Source organism: Accipiter gentilis, chromosome 11, assembly GCF_929443795.1.
Source record: "Accipiter gentilis chromosome 11, bAccGen1.1, whole genome shotgun sequence".
Lineage (NCBI taxonomy): Eukaryota > Metazoa > Chordata > Aves > Accipitriformes > Accipitridae > Astur > Astur gentilis.
In genome coordinates, this window is record NC_064890.1 from 26,403,896 (window position 1) to 26,427,280 (window position 23,385).

Here is a 23,385-nt window from a genome sequence, read left to right on the forward strand (position 1 = left end):
GTGCTAATATAAAATATGCGAGCAAAGTAAATAGAGTAACAACTGTAGGCAAGTGTTCACAACAAATGGAAATACCTTTATAGGCATATTATTTTTATTTCCATTTTTTCTGTTCTTCTCCACTCAGATGTAACTTTGTGTGGAAATGAGTGGTGCTGAAGAATGCCAATTTCAAGTGATACGGAAAGAAATAACTTGCTTGAAAATTGACTTCTATTAGGCATATGTCAGTCACAATCGAGATTTTGAATGTGATCACACAGTGGAGATAAAATTCAGAGAGAAAAATTACCTAATTGCCATTTTTAGATTACATTCAGTGGCTTACAGTACGTTTGCCAAGAACTCTGCTAGTTTTCCAATTAAAAGTAATTTTGTGCTTCCTAAAACTTTTATGGAGCGACCAACTCAATTCAATTCAACTCAATTCAATTTGTAGGGTCCATTAAAGAGGGTTATTGAGTGAACTTTTAATATAGACTGGAAACATTTTGAAACAATATAATGGCTCAAGCTAATATATTTGATTATAATTATTAATTAACTGTTCTTAAAGCAGCTAAAAGTAGCCTGTAAAATATAACTTTCAGTGCAGTTATTTTCATTAGTAATGTAATTTTCACAGAATTCCCACATAACATTGCCCACGCTACATTTTTTAGAGTGGAAGAGATCTTATCCTATTGACTTTAAAGTACCGGAAAAGAGAAAATATGCCTTTGCTTAGTATCATCTGGGCTGATGCTTATCCCAGATGATATTTCAAAGGATGAAGCAAGGCTAAGAAGGCACCTCACTCTTGCTGTTAGACCATGAACCAGCAACTTGCCAGATTCTACAAGCTGACAGCCCAAAATTTCAAGTTGCCACCAAAATTTTGGTAATGCACAATCTGACCAGGCAGTTGCAGAATACAGCTTGGAACCCCTGCAAGTTTGTGTTCATGTGTCGTGTGAACATCAGTAACAGTAGCAGGACCCAACAAACAAGGAAAAAAGTAGATTCTATGCAAATTTAGAAAACAAGATAATACTTGCTTTATAGATTTATTATCTTTTTTTTTTTTTTAAAAAAAAAAAAAAAGCTGTTTAAAAAAAAGAAAAGAAGAATAGGCTTACGTATTTCACCTTTATGGTTAGAGGAAATGTGAAACTTTGGGAGCCAAATCCAACTCCCACCAAATGAACAGAATTTTTTTTCCATGATTTCTATGAGAGTTTGACAAGACCTGTGGCTACTACTAGGGTTTTTAAATATGTTTGTAATTTTCAACTATGGAACAATTTTTAAGGCAGATCGCTATTATCAGGTTCTAGTACAAAATGTCTCAAAAAATGTTCCAAAAGGACCCAGCCTGAATCTTGGCAAAGAAACCACATTATACTCTGAGTAGGAAGCGAGACATTTTGTCCTACAGCACATTATATAAAAATGAATACTCCAAAAATAAGGATGGAGAAGACATAAGCACCTGTGGGATGACATACTACTAAGTGGTATAACAACTGGGCCATTCTATTTACAAAGAAATGCTCTCAAAAGGAGAACATTAAATTATACATATCCATACATCATATTTTAATTTAGCAATGTCTGTTGTGGGAAAACCTTTTAATCTTTTTTTTTTTTTTTTTTGAGAAAGATCAGAAAGACTTTCACATTGATCTCCATCAAATATAGCAGAAACATTACTAGGTCTTTTAATGAAAATCTAAAACTAGACTATAAAGATAAGACAAAATAGCATAAAGTTCCACTCTATATACAAAACATAAAAAGAAATCATATAATTTTTTATTTGCGGCTGGAACTTATACAACTAGGTGTAAATTTGTAAATGGTAGTTTAATGGATGTTGACCAACTTACCTATAATACAAGGTAAATTCCACATGACAACGTAACCCCCGCAAAAATATAAAAGTACAAGGAGATAGTTTTAGCGTGCCCTGTGTGAAATTCCTAAATCTACAAAGATTAAATTTAACACAAGTAATATTTATGTTCTTAAGTTTCTTTAGGAAATGATAAAAGAGGAAACTGCAAATTTAGGGATGACTAGGGTTATTGCTGTGATGTTACCTGTCCAGAAATACACTATTAGTAAACATGGCACTTAGTTATTACTGAATCATAACTCTGCTGTAGTTTACTATCCTTTATGGCTGTATAATTATTCAGATATTGACCAGGGAAAAATATGGAGAGCACATAATAAGTAGTCCTTTTGATTTATAGGGAGTTTCAAATCTAGATGAACATATTTAGGCTGTTATGGATGACATCAGTGATTTCTACAGAGTTCTCAATGTCTAAACTGAAGCCAAAAGACTTTGAAGGTTTGCACCTGCCCCTGGATTAAGCACTTGAAGTTTCAACATAGGATGCTTGGGGATCCTCTTTTATGGTCAGTTCAGTGAGAATTGTGTTCACGTCCGAGGAAACACTCAGCAGCTCTCCCTGTACAAAAGCCCAACATGTGCTCAGGCAAAAACTTTCTTTGACTGTATTGAATATTGAATGTGTAAGGATTACGAATTGTGTTTTATGAGCTATACTGCAGAAAAGTGCAGATGATAGCACTATGGAGTGTACGAAAACCATACTGAAGGTCGCACATACAGCTTGGCTATACTGATGTCATCTCACTGATGCCACCCTAGATGAGGCTCTCATCCAGGATCGCTCGGTTATTTATATGCAGTGGGCATAATGCCTTAAAATAAGATAAAATGGCTTTTCTTCCCAGTTAACTGCTTTCCTATAAAGGCTTACTAATTAGAAGAAATACCAAAAACATTCAAAAATAGGCTGGTGTTGGAATTCACAGGAAAACACAGTTTGCTTTTCTTACCGTAGTTTTTTCCAGGCAGTGAAGCAGGTGGTGGTGCTGCGTTTCAAAGGAAGAGCCAGATTTGCTAACAAAGGCCTGTTCTTCTTCACTGGAGGACTGTTAATACATAGAACTCCGTATTATTCTCATTTATGAACAAGAGGGTTGTTATCCAAATGTTTGATCAGAACTAATCTGGATTGCATGCGGTAGCATAACTGCAATGCTTCATCTACACAGTATAACCCAAACTGTTTTGGACCTGAGCTCTCTTTTGCTTGTTTGTTTTTGAATCAAAATATTTTCTTTCCTTCCCTTGGACCTCCTTTTAAATGTTTCCATCTTAGGTCTTTTTATGCATAGATGGAATAGTACAATTTACAAGTGCAATCAACATGTAAGCTTTGAATGTTGAATCAACGCATACTTAAAATTATCATAAATTTAAGCGACAGTAAAATATTTTTTTTCCTGGGAATGTGCCTCATTTGAAGGAAATTAAACATAGTTGTCCTCCTGGGATCACTTCATAGCAGTAAAGAATTTGTGGTATTGCTGCTTACACAAAAATTCATGTCAGTGATCCCAATCTGCTGAGTTTGGAAGGCATAGAGCAGATGTTACTGAGACAGAATGAAGAATTAAGTAGAAAGCATCCACTGTTTATCAATTGCTTTCATAATTATTCACTAGAAAGCAGAAAACTAAATAGGGGAGGAAGTGGAATAATAGGAAAGATTACAATTCAACTTTAGGATATTCGAAATCTGCATGGCAATTAAGCTATTTGGTGGTTTGTTTTTTTTTTTTTTTAGTTCAAAGATTTGAATTCTTTCAAGCCGGAGAGGAAGCGAGGGCTCTCACTGCTCGTCTTTTGTGCTAGACCGGACGGACGGACAGCCCCTTCCTCCTCTTCTGGCTATAGGTTAAAGCTTTCGCCTTCTTAACACGTATTGAACAGAAAGGGCATAGAGGAATGAAAGCCTTCCTGTATCCCTCAAGGAGTTGCCTAAATGCCAGAAAATGGCAGGGATTAAAAAACACTGTGTCTTCAGTCTTTCTCAGCTGGCTGGAGCTGCGAGCAGCCAAGGGGCCGTCTCCAGCAGCGTGGGTCGCTGCGGACCCCGGTCCCAGCTGCTGCCCGGGGCTCCCACCGCCGGTCCTGGCTTCCTCAGCAGGGGGAACGCGGGAATTTGCTTCAGGTAACGTTAGATTTCAATGTGATTCTCCCTAGAGCGAATAGGTGCTTCCAGGGAACGCTTTCCGCTCTGCAGCAGCCCTCCGTGCAAACGATACCCTGGAGCTGCCTCTCTCCCTCAGTGATGTTGAAGCCTGGTTTTGTCACCCATGTTCTACACGTCTAAAGCCGAAGGAGATAAATCCAACCTACCTCTTAAGATGCAAATGCCCTGTACTTTCTTAATGAAGTCTTCTGCAGGATCTAACTCTAAAACGTGGGTTACATTTGAATCTAGCACTTCTATCTGGCCAAGTCCCTCATCCTTTAATACCCCGTCACCGACTCTCATAAGATCATTTAACAATAGTAATTGTCCAGTTCATCCTTCTTTAATCTACCTCTAAAGATAACGTTGCCTAAAGACTCGAGTTGACTTGCCCTGGTGATAAATAGAATAAGGTACTGCTGGGCTGTCATTAAGCTGTTACTCTGGAGGTGGAGGATATAAAAGCATTACCTGCTGCAGCTGGTTACTCAGTAAGCCATTTCGTTTGCTCTGCATGTAGGCATTAGCACTCCCACTCTTTGCTGCACGAATTCGAGCAAGTCTGGCTTTCTGTGTAAATAGACAAAAGGAAGAGTGTCACTTGTACTCGTATCCATTATTCTGTTTATCTAAAACTGCTAATTGGAATCAGCTGCTTATGAACGCCAATATCATAACGACTAAAAGGCTGCATTGCGTGTGTCCTCCAGGTGGAGCAAATCATGAGCGTCTGCCCATTTAAAATGCAAATGACAGAAGTTTTTATTTGTTTGCATGCATCAGCTCACAAGAACAATGATTTGGGAGAAGGGACTAGACAGATGAGCATGTAAGTGCCTCCTTTTTTCTGCATTGTTGCAATCGTGCCACTCCTTATGCCTTGTGGATCAGGAACATGGGCATCCATCTCAGCTGCTCCTGCAGTGAAAATCTCTTTAAAGGGGAATAAATGGGTCGGAAAAAACATAATATTGCAACTGCCGTGAGCTGGTTTCTCAGCGCCTTCTGGGTTTTTAGAGTAGCAGAATGTGGTAGTGGTTTTTTTATGCTGTCACCCAGCTAAGTTCCTGAATGCTTGCCAGGCCTTTTAAAAGCCTTTTTACCTCTCCATGTCTGTCGGTGTAAACAGACTTAACACTTATCATCATCGGTCATAATCTGTTCATAACCTGATTTTTCTGAGACTCCAGCCATCAAATTGCTGGGAGAGATTTGAGATTTCTCAGGTGAGCTTCATTGCTTGTGAAGGTGACTTTCATTCCAGAGCAGAAGGTGGCTCGTGAGTGAAGAACACTTTGCATCCACTGACTTCTGTACAACAGTTGGAAGCCAACATTAGGGACAAGCATGAAGACTTTCTCAACCAATAATATGGAAACCAGAAGCTTTTATGGGATTTCTAGGATGGCTTCCTGGTTCTGTAATTTTTGTGGCTGGTTACATGTGCAAGAGGGAGTCTGGGTTTGTCTTCTTGGTTAGGTTTCTGATTGTGAAAGCCAAACGCCAAGCAGCATCTGGAGTTGAATGGCTGCTGAAGCACAGAAGGAAACACAGCGAAGAACTTGAAAAAACAACTTTGCTATGTTAATAGGGATTTCCATATCTGATAATTACTCAGCTGATACTTTCAGAAAAATCGAGGGAGCAATTCCCCCCCCCCCCCCCCCTTCCCTGAATTTATGTGGCATTAAATGTCAGCACGAAATGACTGAGAATCCCTGAACACTTACAGAGGGAAGCAGCCTGGTCACTGCAGCCGCCAGATATCTCTGGCATGATTAATAATTAACTGACGATGAGGAATGGCTCAACACCACGCTTCTTTGCACTCAGCCTCAAACTCACAGATCTTCTCAACAGCAAGCCAAGAAATTCATGACAGCTAACAGCTAACATGGCTAGAATCTGGCTTATGTTATATGTATGTCATGTATTTATTAACTTTTAATTGTTCTGAAAGAAAATAAGATAATGCTCTGTGTGTGTGCATCACTGAGTCAAAAAGCTCACATGAGAGGCTGTTGCCTGATTTTGTGATATATTGGCCGGTTTAGAATAACGCATTGGTTTGTCACCTTCCTCGGTGAACGCAGCCTTCTTTCCCACACTGCAGTTAATGCATCTTATTCTAGCGGTAAGGAGCAAAGCTCCCCGATCACCTGCACCGTGCCTCCCCACAGGTCCCCTTCTCCTTTCCCCTTCCTGCTGTTAGCACCGAAAGGACACCTGCAGCCCCACACTCCGTCACCCTGAGCAGGTCCCCGGGGGCTGGACTGGGGGTAAATGTCCAGTCAGGGCTCTTTCACTGAGCCTCGCAGCTCACACGGGCTCCTTGGTGGCACATCCAGGGCTACCAACGTGGTTAGGGCTGAGTCCTCATGGACTAGTGATTAAGAATGCCCTTGGGCGGGCAGAAAATAGGTTATTTTCAGGGTGGAGCTCTTGAGATGCAACGCCAGCATGACAGGCTGAAGGCTGGGGGAAGAGCTTTACCTGCACCGCAGAGTAGTCACGGGTTGGGACATGCGCGCTGCGTTATGTTCATAAATACGTTAAAAGTCTGTCTTAGCGTGACTGTTTAGCCTTAGGAGCTTGAGATGCTTTAGAGATGCCTTTGCAGGGTGCAACATGGAGTCCCATAAATAAGTGATTTCAGTCACAAATGTTTTAGCTCTGGTACTTTTCAGTGTGCTCTCTATACAGGGAGATTCATTAGCTTTAATGAACAAACATTTTACATACATTAGTTATGCTTTTCCTTTTAGCATGCATATTCATTTTCTCTTTCAGTGATTGAAGCAATAATTATGGTGCAGCACGGTTTAATAAAGAAATAGAAAAAGTATAATGGTTCGTCAGACTATCTTAATATATCAATGTGCTACAACACATATAATATGAAGATTGTACTTTCCACGTGGAGATTTCAAATTGCTTTGCAAATAGGAATTTATTGTGTCTTAAAAGCTTTTGTGAGGTGGGAAGTAATAGCTTACATCTTTCTAGCTGAGACTTATTCAGATGGCCTGAATTTACATCATTTACCAAAGAGAAGACAATAAATCTATTACCAAGACAGGAACCAGATACTGTGGCTTCCATGCTCATACTTCAGCTTACAGAAAATACTTCTGAAACTGGAGCTGTTTACAAATCTGTTAAAGCGGTAGGATTTCTTTTCAGTGCTTCTTTCTGATTTGTATCAGAGCCTGTAGCATGAGTAGTCTCATGACTCCTCACATTTTCTATCAAGGAATCATTAAAAGCTCACGTCAGCCACAGGATTTTATGGGCTGTGCGCTGGGGATTGAATTCCCATGAAGGACACCAAAATGATGTGATGACATCAGGAAAACTGATTACAGAAGAACAGTATTTTCCTTTAGTCTGCGAACTGCATTCTCTGTCACGTACAACAGAAAAGGAGAGACAACTGCCCCTTTTGACCACCACAAAGCCCTTCCTGACTCTCCCCTTTCATGGAATATCTAGCAAAAAAAGAAAGGAGTAAAGTTCTGCAGTAGATTATCTTTGCTGTGAGATTGTCCCTGTTAGCCACTGAATGTGAAAGTCTGATTTTAGTAATTTTTACATTGTCTAGGACAAAACTAATGTACTGAAATACAGTTCTTTTACTTATTCTGATGAAATTCCACCATAATCATCTCATCATTAGACTTGTATAGAAATTGATGATCAGCTGTAATCCTTACTGCATCCCTTGTATTTGCACCGAACTTCTCTTTTGAATGCATCCCTTTTTTTTTCCCCACAGCTTCAAATTTTACAACTTAGAGGTGGATCCTTGTCTATGGCTGCATTTATAGAAACCTTACGAAGGAATTCACTGTTAGTCAACAACAGCTAGCTCTGTCAGTTTTAGAAATATAAACATTTAATTTCACAAGGTTTTCAGTAGTGCTAAATGTAGCACTGCGGGGTATTTACAACATCCAGCTTTTAACACTCAAGACGCCCTCAGCTGTCCAGCTGTTTTAAGAGAGAGATTTTATCAGGAACGCTTCAGGGCGGGGCTTACTGCAGTACTGGCAATCATTGTTGGCAAGAGCCTCTCTTCAATTTCCTATGCAAGAAGCCTAGGTAGCCTAGGTAATTTAGTACTTAGATAATTCCTGTTGTCTCTCTGCTGCTCTCCACTACGTAGCTATCTTACTACCAAAACTCAAAAATTACTAATTACTTACCTTATGGTTATTTTTTTTAATGATCTTGTACAATTAAAAAGTAATAATTCCTTCACAGTCATTCTGTGCGTCCTGGTTTTGATCGAGGCAGAGTTCATTTTCTTCCTAGTAGCTGGTATGGGGCCGTGTTTTGGATTCGTGCTGGAAACAGCGTTGATAACACAGGGATGTGTTCGTTACTGCTGAGCAGTGCTTACCCAGAGCCAAGGGCTTTTCTGCTCCAGACTGTCCTGCTGAGGAGGCTGGGGGTGTGCAAGAAGTTGGCGGGGGACACAGCCGGGACAGCCGACCCCGACTGACCCAAGGGATATTCCAGACCATAGGACGTCGTGCTCAGCGATAAAGCTGGACGGGGGTGGAGGTTGACAGGGGCTGCCCTTGCTCTGGGACAGGCTGGGCATCGGTTGGTTGGTGGTGAGCGATTGTTTTCTTTTGCATCACTTTTTTTTTCCTTGAGTTTGGTTTCTCCCCCCTCCTTTAAAAAAAGTATTAAACTGTCTTTATCACCAGCCATTATTTTTTGCATTTTTACTCTTCCGATTCTCCCTGCCATCCCGCTGGGGAGGAGTGGGCACGTGGCTCGGTGGTGTTTAGCTGCCTTCTGGGGTTAAACCATACACTGTGGCTCCTAGAGCAATGGCCAAAATTATCAAAAAATCAGTCACATTGTTGTTTACATCATTTTTTGCTTGGCCTTTCATAAATCCGTCCTGTACATTTGTTTTCAAGTGAAAAATCGAGCCCACATTTCATGCTCCGATTTTATAATTTTCAGTAATTGCAAATAATTAAACTTCAGATTAGCTGACAATAATTTATGGGATGTTAGCATGCAGTAAGGAAGAAAATGCTGTTTACTTTGTACACTAATGGATAGGGAATTAAATAAGGTTCATATATTTGTTGAGTCGCGCCTTGCTTTCACATTCTGTTCAAATTATTGTTCAGTAAGCACAAGTTTTACAGCTTTTGTGCTAAATTCAAAAACCTAGGGTAAGTTATTCTGTTACTTACATCTCTGCAACCCCACTGAGATTAATAGCCTATCTCATTTAAAGAAGTCACAATGGCTAGCGGAGTTCTCTGCTGCAAATGCTCAGCTCTAGACTGCCAGGTGCTGTTAAGCAGTTGTTGTTTCAATTTATCCTAGAGCTATTTATATTTATCTAGTAACTAATTATTCCTAACTTGACAGATAAATACATCATGTACGATCAATAATAAAGCCAAGCCAATCTTCAGGGTGTATTTTGCTATGTGAAAGTAGACGACCATACTCACACGAAAGATTCAGGTTGAATTTTATGTCAGGTTTTGGAGCTGATGGTAGCTGTTTGGGTGTTCTGTTGAGACACCATGCAAAGTCACTTTAGGGAGAAAGTGCTTGGGCAGGTAAAATTACTTCAGTTATCAGGTAATGAACAACAATGGGCGGATGGACCCCCACTTAGGACTTGCTGGCTGCGAGGATACAAGGCTCTTGCCTTCAAAAGATGCAGAAAAACAGATGTGTGGAAAACAGGGAAGGCATCTAGCAAGGAATGCTTCGTTCGGGGTAAGGAAGACACTGTCATCGTAAGAGCTGCTGCAGTACGCTGGGATGGATCCTTGCAGGCAGCCAAGCTGCCGTTGAGTGGCCGGACCCCGTTTCCAGGAGGAAAGCTGGACCTCCTCCTTCCCCTTCCCTGGGCTGGTAGTCATCCCAGTGAATACGGCACTCTGAGGGTCTAGCCACACCTTAACCCTTGATACCTATCAGTAACAGAACAGGAAATTGTATCCAAACTTACCTAAGCCTTTCTTTTTCCTTTTCTGTCCTTTCCTTTCCTTTTTACACGGACCACTCGCAACACAACCGTCATTAACTTTGCCACCCGAAGGCACTGATAGGTCACCAAAATAACTTGGCCTCTTAAAGTTGTCTCTAGCTGAGAAAAGCTCCGCAAATAGGATTCTACAAAACTGTCTCAGGAGTCATAAATCTGCTCAAGGAAAAAGCATAGTAAGACTACAGGGCATGATTAGTTCTGCCCTGAATTCCAATACCTGTTTTGGATTATTTTTTTATTTATTTATTGTCAGGATAGGTCCGATCCTTGGACCTTATTATCTGATAGAAGAAAATGTTCTGATAAGCACAGGTGATTTTTCTTTATTTTTTATTTTCATCTCTTTTTTTTTTTGTGTGTGTATATTGAGTGCCAATGAGTTCCACGTAGTGCAGGGGAAAGCTGGCCTCTCCTGCCTATGTATCAGCTGTATTACAAAGTGGGATTTCAAGGTAATTACAACAACGTTTTTCCATGGTTGGAAGCAGGACCTTTCTTTAAAATGCATTCAGAATGAGATGGTATATAAATTTCTCTCTTCCATCTTCTCCTGAGCATTAATGTGCAGGATCTTTTTGCCAAATAGAAACAAATGGAATTGTCTAATCTTGAATGACTGTGCAGAACTCAGTAAATGCATATACCGATGGTCACATGGCTCTTGAACAAACCTAATACGAGTGACAAAATTTTTCTGCTGAAAATTGCCCGTGCTCCTGGGACTAGATTTCAGCTCTTCAACAGAGAACTTTCTCTTGAGTTTCCTTCCAGCCCAAATGTTTTGCCATTTCTGAAGACTACCTTGATTAAACTTCTGTATGAGCTATTGATAAAAGTTGCACAATTCAAATATACAACTCTCTCAATCAGATGTAAGCTGTTATAGCCAGCAGGAGGTACCATCGCCTGCAGGGGTTCATGCTGTGCTCCATGAAACAGCATCTTCTTTCAAGCTTATGTTCTTCAGCCTTAGAGAATAGAAATAAGGTTGGTGCTTAGGAAAACATTTATTTTAGAAAACTGCGTAAAGCTTCTATTGTATTGAATGAAGAAGGAATTTCAAACTTCAATAAAGTGACCTTTTTGCTTGAATATTCTTATACAATGCAGTAGAACCCTCCTGTGAAATGCAAGGCTATACTTCATAGCTAAATATTGCTAAATACAGACTATACAGTACCCAAGAAGCGCACGTTGTTGATCTTTCTTCAGTCCGTCAGAGCAATATTCTGTTCACCATCTCCGTCATTTTAGATGGAAAGAGATTAGCTTTGCAATAGGAGATTTCAATGAAACACACATCCAGGGCTAAGTTAAACAGACCTCAAAGCCATTTTCTCCAAAGCAAGAAGGGCATAAACACAGTCAGAGGAAATCTTTCGTCCTTGCTGTTGGCATCGTTCTGGGGAGCAGAGGAAAAGACATTTGGCAGGATTGCCATTCATCGCTTCATATTCCTGTTTGAAACATACAATGAGCTCATTGTTTTGCAAGGAGAAAAAGTTATTAACTCAAGCAGCTTCTCTTCAGGAATTGATTATGGGGAATAGCAGCCAGTCTGCCAATCTAATTTTTGCAAGGTATTTTCTAGTGTCCGTCTCTTTTGCACTGGCAAGTGTAAAGCGGGCATAGAAAATTCTGTTTCGTGACATGCAGTAGGAGACAGTTTCTATCTGAATTGAGGCTGGTTGTGTCTGCGGTTACTATGAAAGCTCAGAACAGGCACATTGATTGCTGGGATCAAGCAGATCTGTTACCCACGACTGGCGCAATGCTCAGAGGCACCGTAATGAAGCAGTGTGCTGTGGCTGATACATGCTGTTCTTTCTCTGTCTGCTGCCGTTACACAAACAGAAGTGGAAAAGTTCTTGACAAAAACAACGCAGTGCGGAAATGACATGTTGTCTGCGTTTCCCAGCTTTGGGAGAGGGGAACGCGTGGCTGGAGCTAGCACGTGGGACAAAACGGCATGCAAGAGGGTGGATGGAATTAGTAGATAGGTAAGGTATGCTGCTTGGATCACTGAAGCAGCCTGTATTTGAAATCAGGTTTCTAGAAAGGTATGACGTTTCTGTGATATGCCTGATTTCTTTTATGGCCGTTTTCCTCATCTGACAACATTCTTCCAAGATGCGGCCATTCAAGGGTGCAATATCTTCAGCCTGGGCCTATGACTGACTTTCTTGGCGATGTACCTGTTTCTCCTGATTTTAAGATATTCTGGGAATGGTATCACTGCATACATTTACTTCACTTCCTTTTTATGAAGAAGTCAGTCAAAAAGGTGGCCAGAAAGAAACACACGGACGTTTTGCCTCTTTAAACCTGGAGCTATTGTCTATATGAGGCAGATGCAGCCTGAGTCTGCCTGTGTTCCCTGGCCTATATATATATATATATATATATAGTCCCCAGCCATGGTCTGCCTGTAAGGATCCTGCCCTCCGTGGATCACTGGAGGCTCAGGACCTCTGAAGAGAGGCCATGGGACCACCAAAAGCCCACGTGGTGACACCTCAGCCTTGGCAATCTTGCAACCTGTGTTGCATCCAGTGCCTTCCGACCGCCGTCAGCGGAGGAGCAGAAGGCGATGCAGCTCGGCTCCTTTATTAGGGCTTCAGGTGCCGATGGAGGCTCCCTGAGCTGCTTAGCGTGGCAGGGGTGGGCAAAACGCGCTGGGACTAGGACATCGGCAGTGACGTGGAGAGGAAGGTGGCTGCCCAGGCTTGGCTGCATCTCTCCTGGGAAACAGTTTTTCCTGGCTCCTGACCTTGCCCATATGGGTCAGGGAGGGAAACTCTCTTGTTGTAGAGCTCGTTGTTATATTAGTGAGAGACTCAGCAAACCAAGGAAGCTGAAAAACTGACTTTTTCTTTTGGCTTTTCCCGATTAAGCTCTTTTTCTGAAGCCTTTTAAGCAAAGTAGAGCTGAGGAGACAAGTTCCCCGATAATCAGATTCTCCAGAGACTGAACCTGGGAATTAAACACAGGGATTAGTGAAGCAGGCTGTTAGGATAGATGTTAGAAATCATAATTAGGGCTTTTGTTGTTTGGTTGTTTTTTTCCTCAGAAGACTCTGGTGGAAAGAAAGTCTGCCTGAAAAACACAGAAGAATCTTCAGTGGGTGGGACAGCAGCTATTGCCTGAAAATACTAGATCTGGTCTAACAGGTAGGATGAATAAACACAATAATAGATCTGTAAATTTTGACAGAAAAGAGAAATGAACCATTTTTTTTGGTTGTTTTGTTTTGTTTTTTTTTTTTTTTTTAATAAAAATAACACAGTATTTACATCTAGGACATGGGCTAGGCACGTAGCACATACATATAGTAGTCCTTTTGCTAAGAAATACTTTGAGGATGCACAGCATCTAGAAAGTCACACTTTATCTATTGCTCAACAACAAAAGGGGGAAAAATTAGGAGCTCACCTTTTGGGCCCTGCGCTTGTCTGCTCGTTGATTCTGGTGGTAGATACGGCTGAAGTTGGAGACAATTACAGGAACTGGCAGAGCAATGACCAAAACCCCACTCAGGGAGCATATTGAACCAAAAATCTTGCCAGCGATTGTCTTCGGCACCATGTCACCGTATCTGGGTTAAAGAAAACAAAACGCTTAGTAAAGACAAAATCTTTTATAAGTATTGAATTGCAAGATGAATTAATTGCACAATAGATTTTACTTCTCTTGCAAATAATACTTGCTGCATATAAATAATAGTTTATACACATATGCATACATATACTGCATGCCTAGTGTTGTGCACATGTAACTTTAATTTGCTAATTTTGCTAATCTTTTAACTAGCTAATTTTGGGTATCCTGTTCATCAAACTGTGGGCAACTATCTTTCACCCACCTGTAGTCTTCCCAGGCTGCCTCTATTGCAATGGAGGGAGAGTGACCTTGCTAAGGGGAAAAAAAAAAAAAATCAGTGTTGAAGTTAAAAGTCCTTATTCCGTTTGCTTGTTGGAAGAACTCATCCCTTTCCCCTGTCAAGATCCTAGGGAGACCACTTGGTAAGTTAGATGCCAAGCTGAAAAATCTGTTGTCTCACTTAAGCTGATATAGTACTTTCATTTAGGAGGGTAGCATGTTTTTGGCACAGGTTGCCCAGGAGATCATGGACTTTCTATCCTTGGGTATTTTCAACACTTGTTTCAACACAAAAGCGTGGCTGACCTAACCTATTGTTGATAGGCTGCCTTTGAGTGGAAGGCTGGACTAGCTGACCTCCAGAGGTCCCTTCTATGGTCCAGCTGAAAGCAAACGTGAAAACCTCAAGCCACAAGCAAGCAAGCAACCCAATTCTAACTGCAAATCCTGCAGCACTCCGAACTGCTAGGGCTACCACCTTTCTTTATGATGCTGGATATTGTTTTGTCCAGCAAGTAAGAACATAGCGCTACTGAAGTATGTAGAGGCACTCCAGTGACAGTTTAAGAGATATCCACTCTTTGCACTCTGTGGAGTGCCATGTTCTATAGGACGAGTATGTAATTACATACTGCAGAGTTTAATAAAGAGATAAATTACTTTCAAGTTACCATTCGGATTTTAACTTTACTGGATTTTAAGTTATTATTAAACATTGTTTGTAGCATGTGAGTTCAGTATGCTTGTGAGCAGAGAGATAGTACGTTCCCTATTACAAAGAATTTATAAACTGTTAACACAAGAAAAGGTAAGAAATAAAACTGCAGGAGGGGCTGTGTTTGGAAAATCCTTTCTGGAGAACAAAACCTGTCTGTTCAGCAGGAATTGGAAAATAATAGAGAAGTTGGGGGAAGTCTTCAAGTCACGTGGTCCAAATTGTGCACCTAATCACAAGAAGGAGGGGTTAAAGGGATGAGGGTACCAGATGATGGAGAATCTATATGGGGTTAGAGAACACCTTCCAGCAATGAGAGCTCAGCATATGTCAAAAGGAGATGATGTATTGCCTTGTAGGTGAAGATGAATGGTTTGCATTTTGTAAGATAAGAGAAAGGTGTTTAACGTAAATATTCAAATAAGTTGTCATCCAGGCAGATATAATACAGATGACCAAGTCTTAGACTATTGATAAAGAACATGTTGTGTAAAACAAATGTTTAGTTGCTTTATAAAGCATGCCCAAGTGTAAAATATTCACAGGAAAAAATACATTAATATTTCTACCGATAACCCCCCTCACCTGCTTAGAATTTGAATGCTATTAGATTCTCATTTTGTGACAGGCAGGACTGAATAAAAATACATAATGTAATAGAATCCATCTTCTAAATTATTTATATATCTGGTCTTAATTACAAGATATGTAAAACTGGAAAAATACTAGAAAGAGAGTCATGCTTTCCTTCACATCAACATTTGCACCTCACAGCATAGGCATTTTTGGTGCTTATCTTCCCAAAGCCAGCGCTGACTATCAGCTGTCAGGAGTGATGCATGCACAGCTGTTCTTTCCTTTGGGCAGGGAGGTGGATAAATGACCTTTCAAGGTCCCTTTGACAAATGGGATCCCCGACACCTAACTAACCCCAGTTTTTTTCTGGCAGAGCGGTGGGCATGGGGCCAGGTTGGCGAGCTTAGGGGAGAAGTCCTAGGATCAAATCGCTAATCATTGCTGGTTTACGGAATTTGTTACTGTTTTACTTAATCCTTTTAGATACAATCCAACTAGTTGCTTCAATTAAATCAAAGTGTGTCAACAGAAAGCCATTTAAAAGGCAATATGTATTTACACACACCTGACACAACCAGACCTTGAAATGCAAAATTTACACATGCCCGGTACTACTGGAACAGATCTCTTAAATTAGATTCCTAAACCTATATTTAGTTGCCTACCGCTTGAAATGCTAAACTGCTGAACCTTCCTTCATAAGCTCACATTGTCACTGATGGCTGCTGGACAGAAGGCATTGCTTGCTCTAATTAATTTGGTTTGAATTTGCTCAGGGATATAGTTCATCCTGTTGATAATGTGACACTATAATTACGTGAATCAAGTAAAGACAGATGCTTTAGGAGTGGTGACAGGAACTATTAGCTGATCCGTCCCTAACATTTCAGTATTTACATTTGGACCTACCTACTGACATAAGGAGATGCCTTTTCATGGCATTGCAGTGTCGCAGAGCAAAATAAGAAAAATTAGGATCGTTTGATACATGAAGGTATTTTGCAATGTTTTTCTTACCTTCTGGGCAAAATGACAGGTAGATGGATATACTGCTTATTTTAAAATAACTTGCTTTTGATTATTTTTCTATTTCAGCTTGAGTGAGTTGGAGTACGGTGACATTTTCCGAATGTAATGTTGTTTGCCCGTTGTTTAGTGCTAGTAATATCTTTCACATCATTAATAACTCTTACATAATGAGTTTTTCTCCTGTTGATAAACAGTGTGTTGGAGAAGTTAAAATAAAATTACAGTCAGAAAAAATTACTTCCAAGAAATTATCCTTCCTGCACAGGGTGAGAAACATCTTTGCTCACTTTTGTGACAAAATGGAGTTTTTATTACATTTACCCTGGTTAGCCTTGCTCTCCTTGGGGACAGTGACACAGATTTTAGGCTAGTGTAGGCATGACCAGAATTGTTAATGAAGTTCCTCCTGCTGGATTAAACATTGCCTTTAGTTATACCTCATATATCACTGAAAATCACCAATGGAAGTGGATGACATAAAACGAAGGGAAAATTTCTTCCTTTACCCCACCTGCAATTGCTTTATTCCTTGGAAAGTCTAAACTAAAAAAGAACATAAGTCCATTTTCAAACGGCAGGGTAGCTTTGTGGTGCTTGTATTTCAAAGTGGAAAAATTATACTTGATCTCTAAAACAAATTCTAAATTCTGCAGAAAATCTGATCTCCTCAGTCATGGCGACAACAAATATGGAATCTTATTAAGCAATTTTCACAGAGTCACTTTTCAAAAGGGAACTATTTCAAGGTTTTATCTAGTGCTACCCTGCTTGTCTCACTGCTCTTCAGACTGGAACTGCAAATATATTCTCCTTTATGTGCTTTTTTCCCTAGTTGCAGTCTTTCCATATCTTTCTGCATACTCTGTTCCACATATTGCTGTGGTCAAAGCTCAAGTCAGTCCTCGGGCATTTATGATTTGTACTGACAATCTCATTTTGTAACGTCAAAAGTGTCATCCCAAAATTGTATGCTCTGGATGAGTGAAGAAAAAGAGATGTCGTACTGATCCCTGTTATCAATCAGGTGCATTCTACTTCATTAGCCAAAAAGGGAAGGGAAAAGGCTATGACAAACTAGATGTGTCAATCAAGTTTTATCAAATCACAAGTCAGAAACTACATGAACAAACTAATGCCCAGGTTTCACTAGACGTAGTCCAGACAGGTCAGGCGTGTGCTATTGCTTGCAGTCCAGGGGTATCTGTTCACTAGGTGACATGGTACAGGGACGGACGGATTTAAAGGCATGTGTGTTTGTCTCACTTGTTTGCATTCAACAGGTGACAGACCACTTTTGCGTTTTTGACTCCTTACTGCAAGGCAAGACAGGAAAACCAGTGGATTCCTGCATTTTGCAGATACCGGATCTTTCAGAGTGCTGATCTGAGTAACATGGGTGTGACAGATTTGGGGCCACGAACGCAGCTTGAATCACACACAAAAGGCGGAGCTGTTGTAGGAGCTTGGGAAAAATGAACGTATTTGGGTTTGCAAAAGCCCAATCTGAAATCTAAGCATTGCCACGTCAGATCTTACCTGTGGACATCCACCTGCCAAAGCGATACTGCCTTTCTAACTGATAAGTGGAAAATATCTGATGTTGCATACCCATAATTCAAGACATCTCAGACAACAGAGGCTGTATTTGTGGCATCATCGGCTATTTATCTTATTCCTGAACCTAACGAAGACTGGTTTTTGATAGCTCTGAGATGGAATATTTCATAAGTCAAAGGTCTGAACTATAATTGAAACGAGTCGTACTTTTTGGCCATTTATCGTTGATGTGAGTGGAGAAGGTCTTTTCTTTAATAATCTTAACAAATAAGAGGGACAATGCTGCTTGTTTGACTTCTGTTTGTTTGAACACAGGAGTAACTTTTTTCAGTGAAAAATAAGTGCTTCTTGGAGAATAAAATAAGTAATGACAGGAATTGTATTTTAGCAGTATTTTTGTGTGTGTTTGACAGATCACAAATTCATATTTGGAATAGCTTACTTTGGATAGAAACGTACCCCCCGCCCCCCGGTGACCTCTGCACCAAAACTGTGAAATTGTAGGATGTATATAGTAGGAATAAATCCAGGATATGCATTTTTACAAAGATCAAATATTTAGGCTGATACTGACAGATACAGTTAAGGAAAAAAATTGTCAATGTTAAAAGACACCTAGCTGCATTAACGCTTTCTGACACTAGAGGGCATAAACGCCATTAAAAATAAATGCAAATACAAATTTTAAAATGCGTGTTACAAATACACGTGCCCTCTCCCACCTCCTTCGAAATAATTTACATTCTTTAAAAAAATATTACATTGATTGAGGTCTGTTGTCTGCTCCCACCTTATTTTCTGAAAAGGAAATCTAGTAACATTGTTTTCAAACATGTAAAACGTCAGAAAATAAGGAGTTGTAAAATAAACGAAAAGTCATTAAAATTAACTTGGTGATATTTATTTTAAAAGCGAGGGAATTTATGGCCAAAGAACAATGATAATAGTACGAAGTGCATGGAAGCGAAAGAATCTTTGTAGAAGCCAGCACAGCACTTTTTTTTCGGGTGTGGGAGACAAATCCCGTTTCCCGGTGGAGTTAGCCTGCCATCGGGCAGAGGCCAAGCTTTTTGCGCTGGAGTTAACAGGACGGTGCCCTGCCTTTCCAGGACAAGGCGTATCCTCCCACGCTCCAGCAGCCTGCTTGCTCGGCGCAGGGTGGGCGCTTTACCCACCCGGGTGGGATGACGATGCTCCTGCCCTCTTGCTTCCCGGCTTGGCTAATGGCCTTTTCCTCTTCTCCAGGAGCCACAGGCAGAGCCCAGAGGCTGCTCTGGTGAGGCTCTCAGTGACGGTTACACAGCCGCTCGTCGGCCCGTGCGTTTGGCCGGCCAGGCACCCAACTGGGCACGCGCTTACGTGCCGGCGTAGGGGAGAAGGCAAGAAAAGCAATTCCCAGCCTCTCTGACACTAACAGTAATCATGATGAATCTGCAGCCTTACCTAGGTCTTAAAATAGCCTAATGATTTCGGAAAAGTAATTTCTAATAATACAAAATATTGCCGTTACTGAGAGATGTGGAACATTACATAGATTATTCCAAATTTTATTCCAGCCTAGGGAGAGTCTGCGTGGAATTGCAAATAGTCTTCCTGGCTGCTTTTACTGCTGCGAAGGGCCTTCTGTTGCGGTAGCCCTCTCTTCTGCTTGGTAGTGATGGACGTGGTCCCCTCTGGAGTCCACAAATGTTCCTCCAAGCGCTGGCCAGAATGATCGTTCATGAATGATGAAAACCACATCTGCTTCTCAAGAGTGGCAGTGCTCCCTGGGCTTTCCAGCCTGCAGCGCAACAGTCAAACTATTGCCCCTGCACCTGGCTGAGTTAGCAGTTTCTGAAATACAAAATTTCTAACAAAATTCAGGGATTTTTATTTTTTGCACGTGCACCACAGCTTTCATCCAAGAAGCTTCAACAGATTTGTAAAGGTGGGCTTTAGTACTTAAAGGTCAAAAAAAGGAACTTTTGCATGGAAAAGTTACGAGACTTGCCCAAGGAAACACTCTCCGCTTCTTGCAGTCAAGACAGAGATCCAGACAACCAAATTCCTTCTGCTTTCATTAACCATCTCTCCTCACTCCATAGGAAAAGCTAATATCCCAGCTGTTCCTGAGCTGCTGCAAAGCATCACAGAAGTACGATGTCTGCTTCATGTTGTATGGGGACTATTTAAACTACCAGAGCTACATCTCAGCTGACGCCTAACAGCTGCATTACAGTTACACAGACATGCTACTGAGGTGGTGTTTTGGTTTGGTTTTTCCCAGACTTCAGAGGCAAAAATGAGCATGTTTGTTTTTAGGAAAAAGAGAATATTTCTGAATAGATCAGACACTTTTTATGAACAAGAAAAGCAACATGGCAGAAAAATTGTTCTCGATGCAAAAGTTGCAAGCTGCCTTTCCTAGTGTTACTAAATCACGGTGCTTCTCACAAGGCGCTGGCTGTCATCCACATTCACAGGTGAAAATGGGCCTTTTTTTAGAGTTTGTGGGCGAAGGGAGCTTCGCACAACCTTTTGCGCCGTAGCAGGCTTCTGCGGCAAGTGCCGGTGCCCTCATCCTGCGTGGCCCCCGCCGGCGCCCGAGCCCTCTCCTGCCAAAAGGTGACACCGAGACTGTGACAATCGATGCTGGGGGTCTCTGCACACCGTGGCAGGCATTGGATTGTGCTTCCAAACCCCTTTTGGGCTTTTTTTAAAGTGATGTAATGTCATGGCCCGTTATGGAGTACCTCAGAATCGAGGCTTCCAGCACCAGCTTTTGCGATGGAGATGCTTACCTGGTGAAAGACCTGCCGTGCGTGTATTTGGTGGGGTTTTATGCTTAGTAGAGTGGATGGAGGGCTGTACGTCAGCAACAAAATTCATCAGCTGACCTGCCGCGCACTCCACAAAGGAGGAGTGACTGGTTAAGCCCTGCCTTTGTGCTACCATGGACGTGTGAATAAACCGATCTGGGGTAACTCCCTTCGCAGCAAGGCTAGCTCTCAGACTAAGCAGATAGGCTGCAAAGGAGCAAACATCAGTTAACCACCTTAACTTCGAGACCCATTAAAAAAAAATATCAGCAAGGAATAGAAACTATCCACTTTGGGAGTAGAAAAAAGAAGTGCTATGCGTAAAGCATTATTATAGAGATGTCAAATTATATCTGACAATTGCAAAATGGTGTACTTGTCTAAGGAGGGTGCTGTAAATTGTTATAAAGCTGTTCCCTAGCGCTTCCAAGCTGCTTGGTGACTAAATGCTGGCAAGTTGACACTAATTAGTCATTTATTTCAATGTTACATCCAACAACAGATAATTTAAATTGCTACTGGTAATAAGTTTAAGTGGAATTTCAAAACAAGCATTTCAACTGTGATGCCTTAAGGAGTCAACCTGTACATTTACAAATTGAAAAGTATCTAAGATGCTGTTTAGGAGCTAATTCTAATTTTAAAACACCACTGTGTGTGAATGTGAAATGATCCAGGGCTAGATTTGGAAAAATGAGACAGAGGTAAGTAAAAATGTCTTCATTTCCTAAAAATCATCTTTAGTCCTAGGAATACTGTATCTAATTAACATAGAACTCATTTATTACTTTGTTGTATTACTTCAGAATTTCAAGTCTTTAAGATACCATGGTGATGAGCAGAGAATAAATGTTTGGCTGGATAATTATTCATAAGATGGTACAAATGATTACAGGAAGAATATACTTTTCCTCTGTCACTCAGGTACTTTGCATTTTTCTGGGGCCTGATGTAGACATTCCCTTGTTTTTAATTCTATTTCATGTGAAGCCAACAGTAACTAAAAAAAAAAAAAAAAAAAAAAGACAATTTGATCTTTACTCCTGCAACTCTGACTTACTTCCCTAAGAGAAAATGTCCCCAGGTCTTTTATCCTAAAAATCGATGACTTATGTATGTTACTTATTTAGTCAGGACCTAATTTTTCAACAGTTCTTCTGTCAGTGCATGCACCCACACACAAGCTCATATATATAGGATGAACTGACCAGTTCTTTCAAGGTTTAGAAATGAGCAAAAGAATATGAGTAATAGGTCAGACCAAAGCTTCACCTAACCTAGTATTCAGTCTCCAAAATTTAACCTGAAACAAACGTATAGGGAAAAAGAGTAGGCTAAATACCCATGATAATATCCTTGAATGCTCTTCCATCCTCCAACCATTTAAAAATAACTCAAGAAGTAGCAGAACTGTAATTTCTTTGTAGTTAGTGATCCTTAGTGGATTGCACTTCCATGGGCTTTATTTTTTCCCCTTAAATCCATGCACATTTTTGCCATTCACAACACTGTTTGGCAGTTCCTTGGTCAGTGTCCTTTTGACTATTCTGGCTGTGGTTCCTCGCGTTGTATGGTGCCCCAGCCAGGTCCTTGTATTCAAAAAAAGAAGCTGCTGTGTGATCTCTAGCCACCCTCCTCCTCCTACTTGTGTTTTCATACCTATTTACCTTATGTGTTTTCTAGCCTGACAAGTCCTACTCAGCTCATACAGAATCTACTCCCTAAATTTGATCATACCTTTTGCCCTTTTCTGAATCTTCTCCAATTCTTTTATACTCTTTACAAGAAAACAAGACCAGAACTGCACACAGTATTCAAAGAGGAGGTACGGACAAGTTCAGAATAGCTTATTTTTCTGGTGCCAACTTGGACAGTGAGCCATTATTATTCACAATATTGATATGTGGTTTCTCACCCTTGTTATTTCTCTGACCACATCTTTATTGGGGGGAGCTGGTAAAATTTGCCTTACTTCCCAGATCTCTGTCACTGACAGAGGAAAGGGAGCTGTTAGGTTTCTGGCACAGCATGGGGGTTTTGATGACTGTCATGACATAATCCTTACAAGATGATCATTGAAATGGCAAAGCTCACTCAGCACCTGTGTTAACTGGCAAAAGAAAATGCACTCCCAGATTTGTACCAACATTTAGGTTAAAAGAAATGCATCTTCATTTGTCCTGTTCCTGTGAATAGGAATGTTTAGGGTTTTTTTTCTTTTTTTTTCTTTTTCTTTCTTTCCCCTTTCTTTGTTCTTTCAGAAAATCCTTTCTTGGGAGAACTGGACTAAACAGCAATACAAAGTTAAGAGAAAGTGCTGTATATAGCATGGAGAAAAGGAGAAATAGGAATCACGATGAAAGCACACCAATCCCAAACGCTCAGCATTTTAAATAAATTGATACAAATACAATATGATATGAAGAATTTCCAGCAGTTCCTTGAGTACTTGAGACATTAACTGGAAGCAACATGAACATCAGGATATAAAAAGCCCCACCTTCAAAAATACCACCATCTCTAATCATTCGTCACATTAAAGGTTAGGGGTGAAAGACGGGCAATGCCTTCAAGCGCGGGTCTGGCCATAGTGCCTCTTAAAGACTGAATAACGAACCCATAGTACAGATAGTAAACAAGAGCAATGTGAGATTTATTGACTACACCAAGCTTGGCTGTAAAGAGAGTCCAGTTGCAGGCTCCATTGATTCCCAGCAGGATGGACTAGGGTTTAACACA

General features: G+C 40.7%; 1 protein-coding gene across 2 annotated transcripts in view; it reads right to left on the reverse strand.

Annotated features, from left to right (window-relative positions):
- Positions 1-23,385, reverse strand: part of KCND2 (potassium voltage-gated channel subfamily D member 2) — a 279,711-nt gene that overhangs the window by 6,323 nt on the left and 250,003 nt on the right. For both annotated transcript variants that reach the window (XM_049814415.1, XM_049814413.1), the window contains 3 exons: positions 13,525-13,687; positions 4,530-4,628; positions 2,854-2,949 (listed from right to left, as the gene is read on the reverse strand). In XM_049814415.1, the coding sequence (XP_049670372.1) occupies positions 2,854-2,949; positions 4,530-4,628; positions 13,525-13,687 (358 nt within the window). The remainder of the gene's footprint in view (positions 1-2,853; positions 2,950-4,529; positions 4,629-13,524; positions 13,688-23,385) is intronic.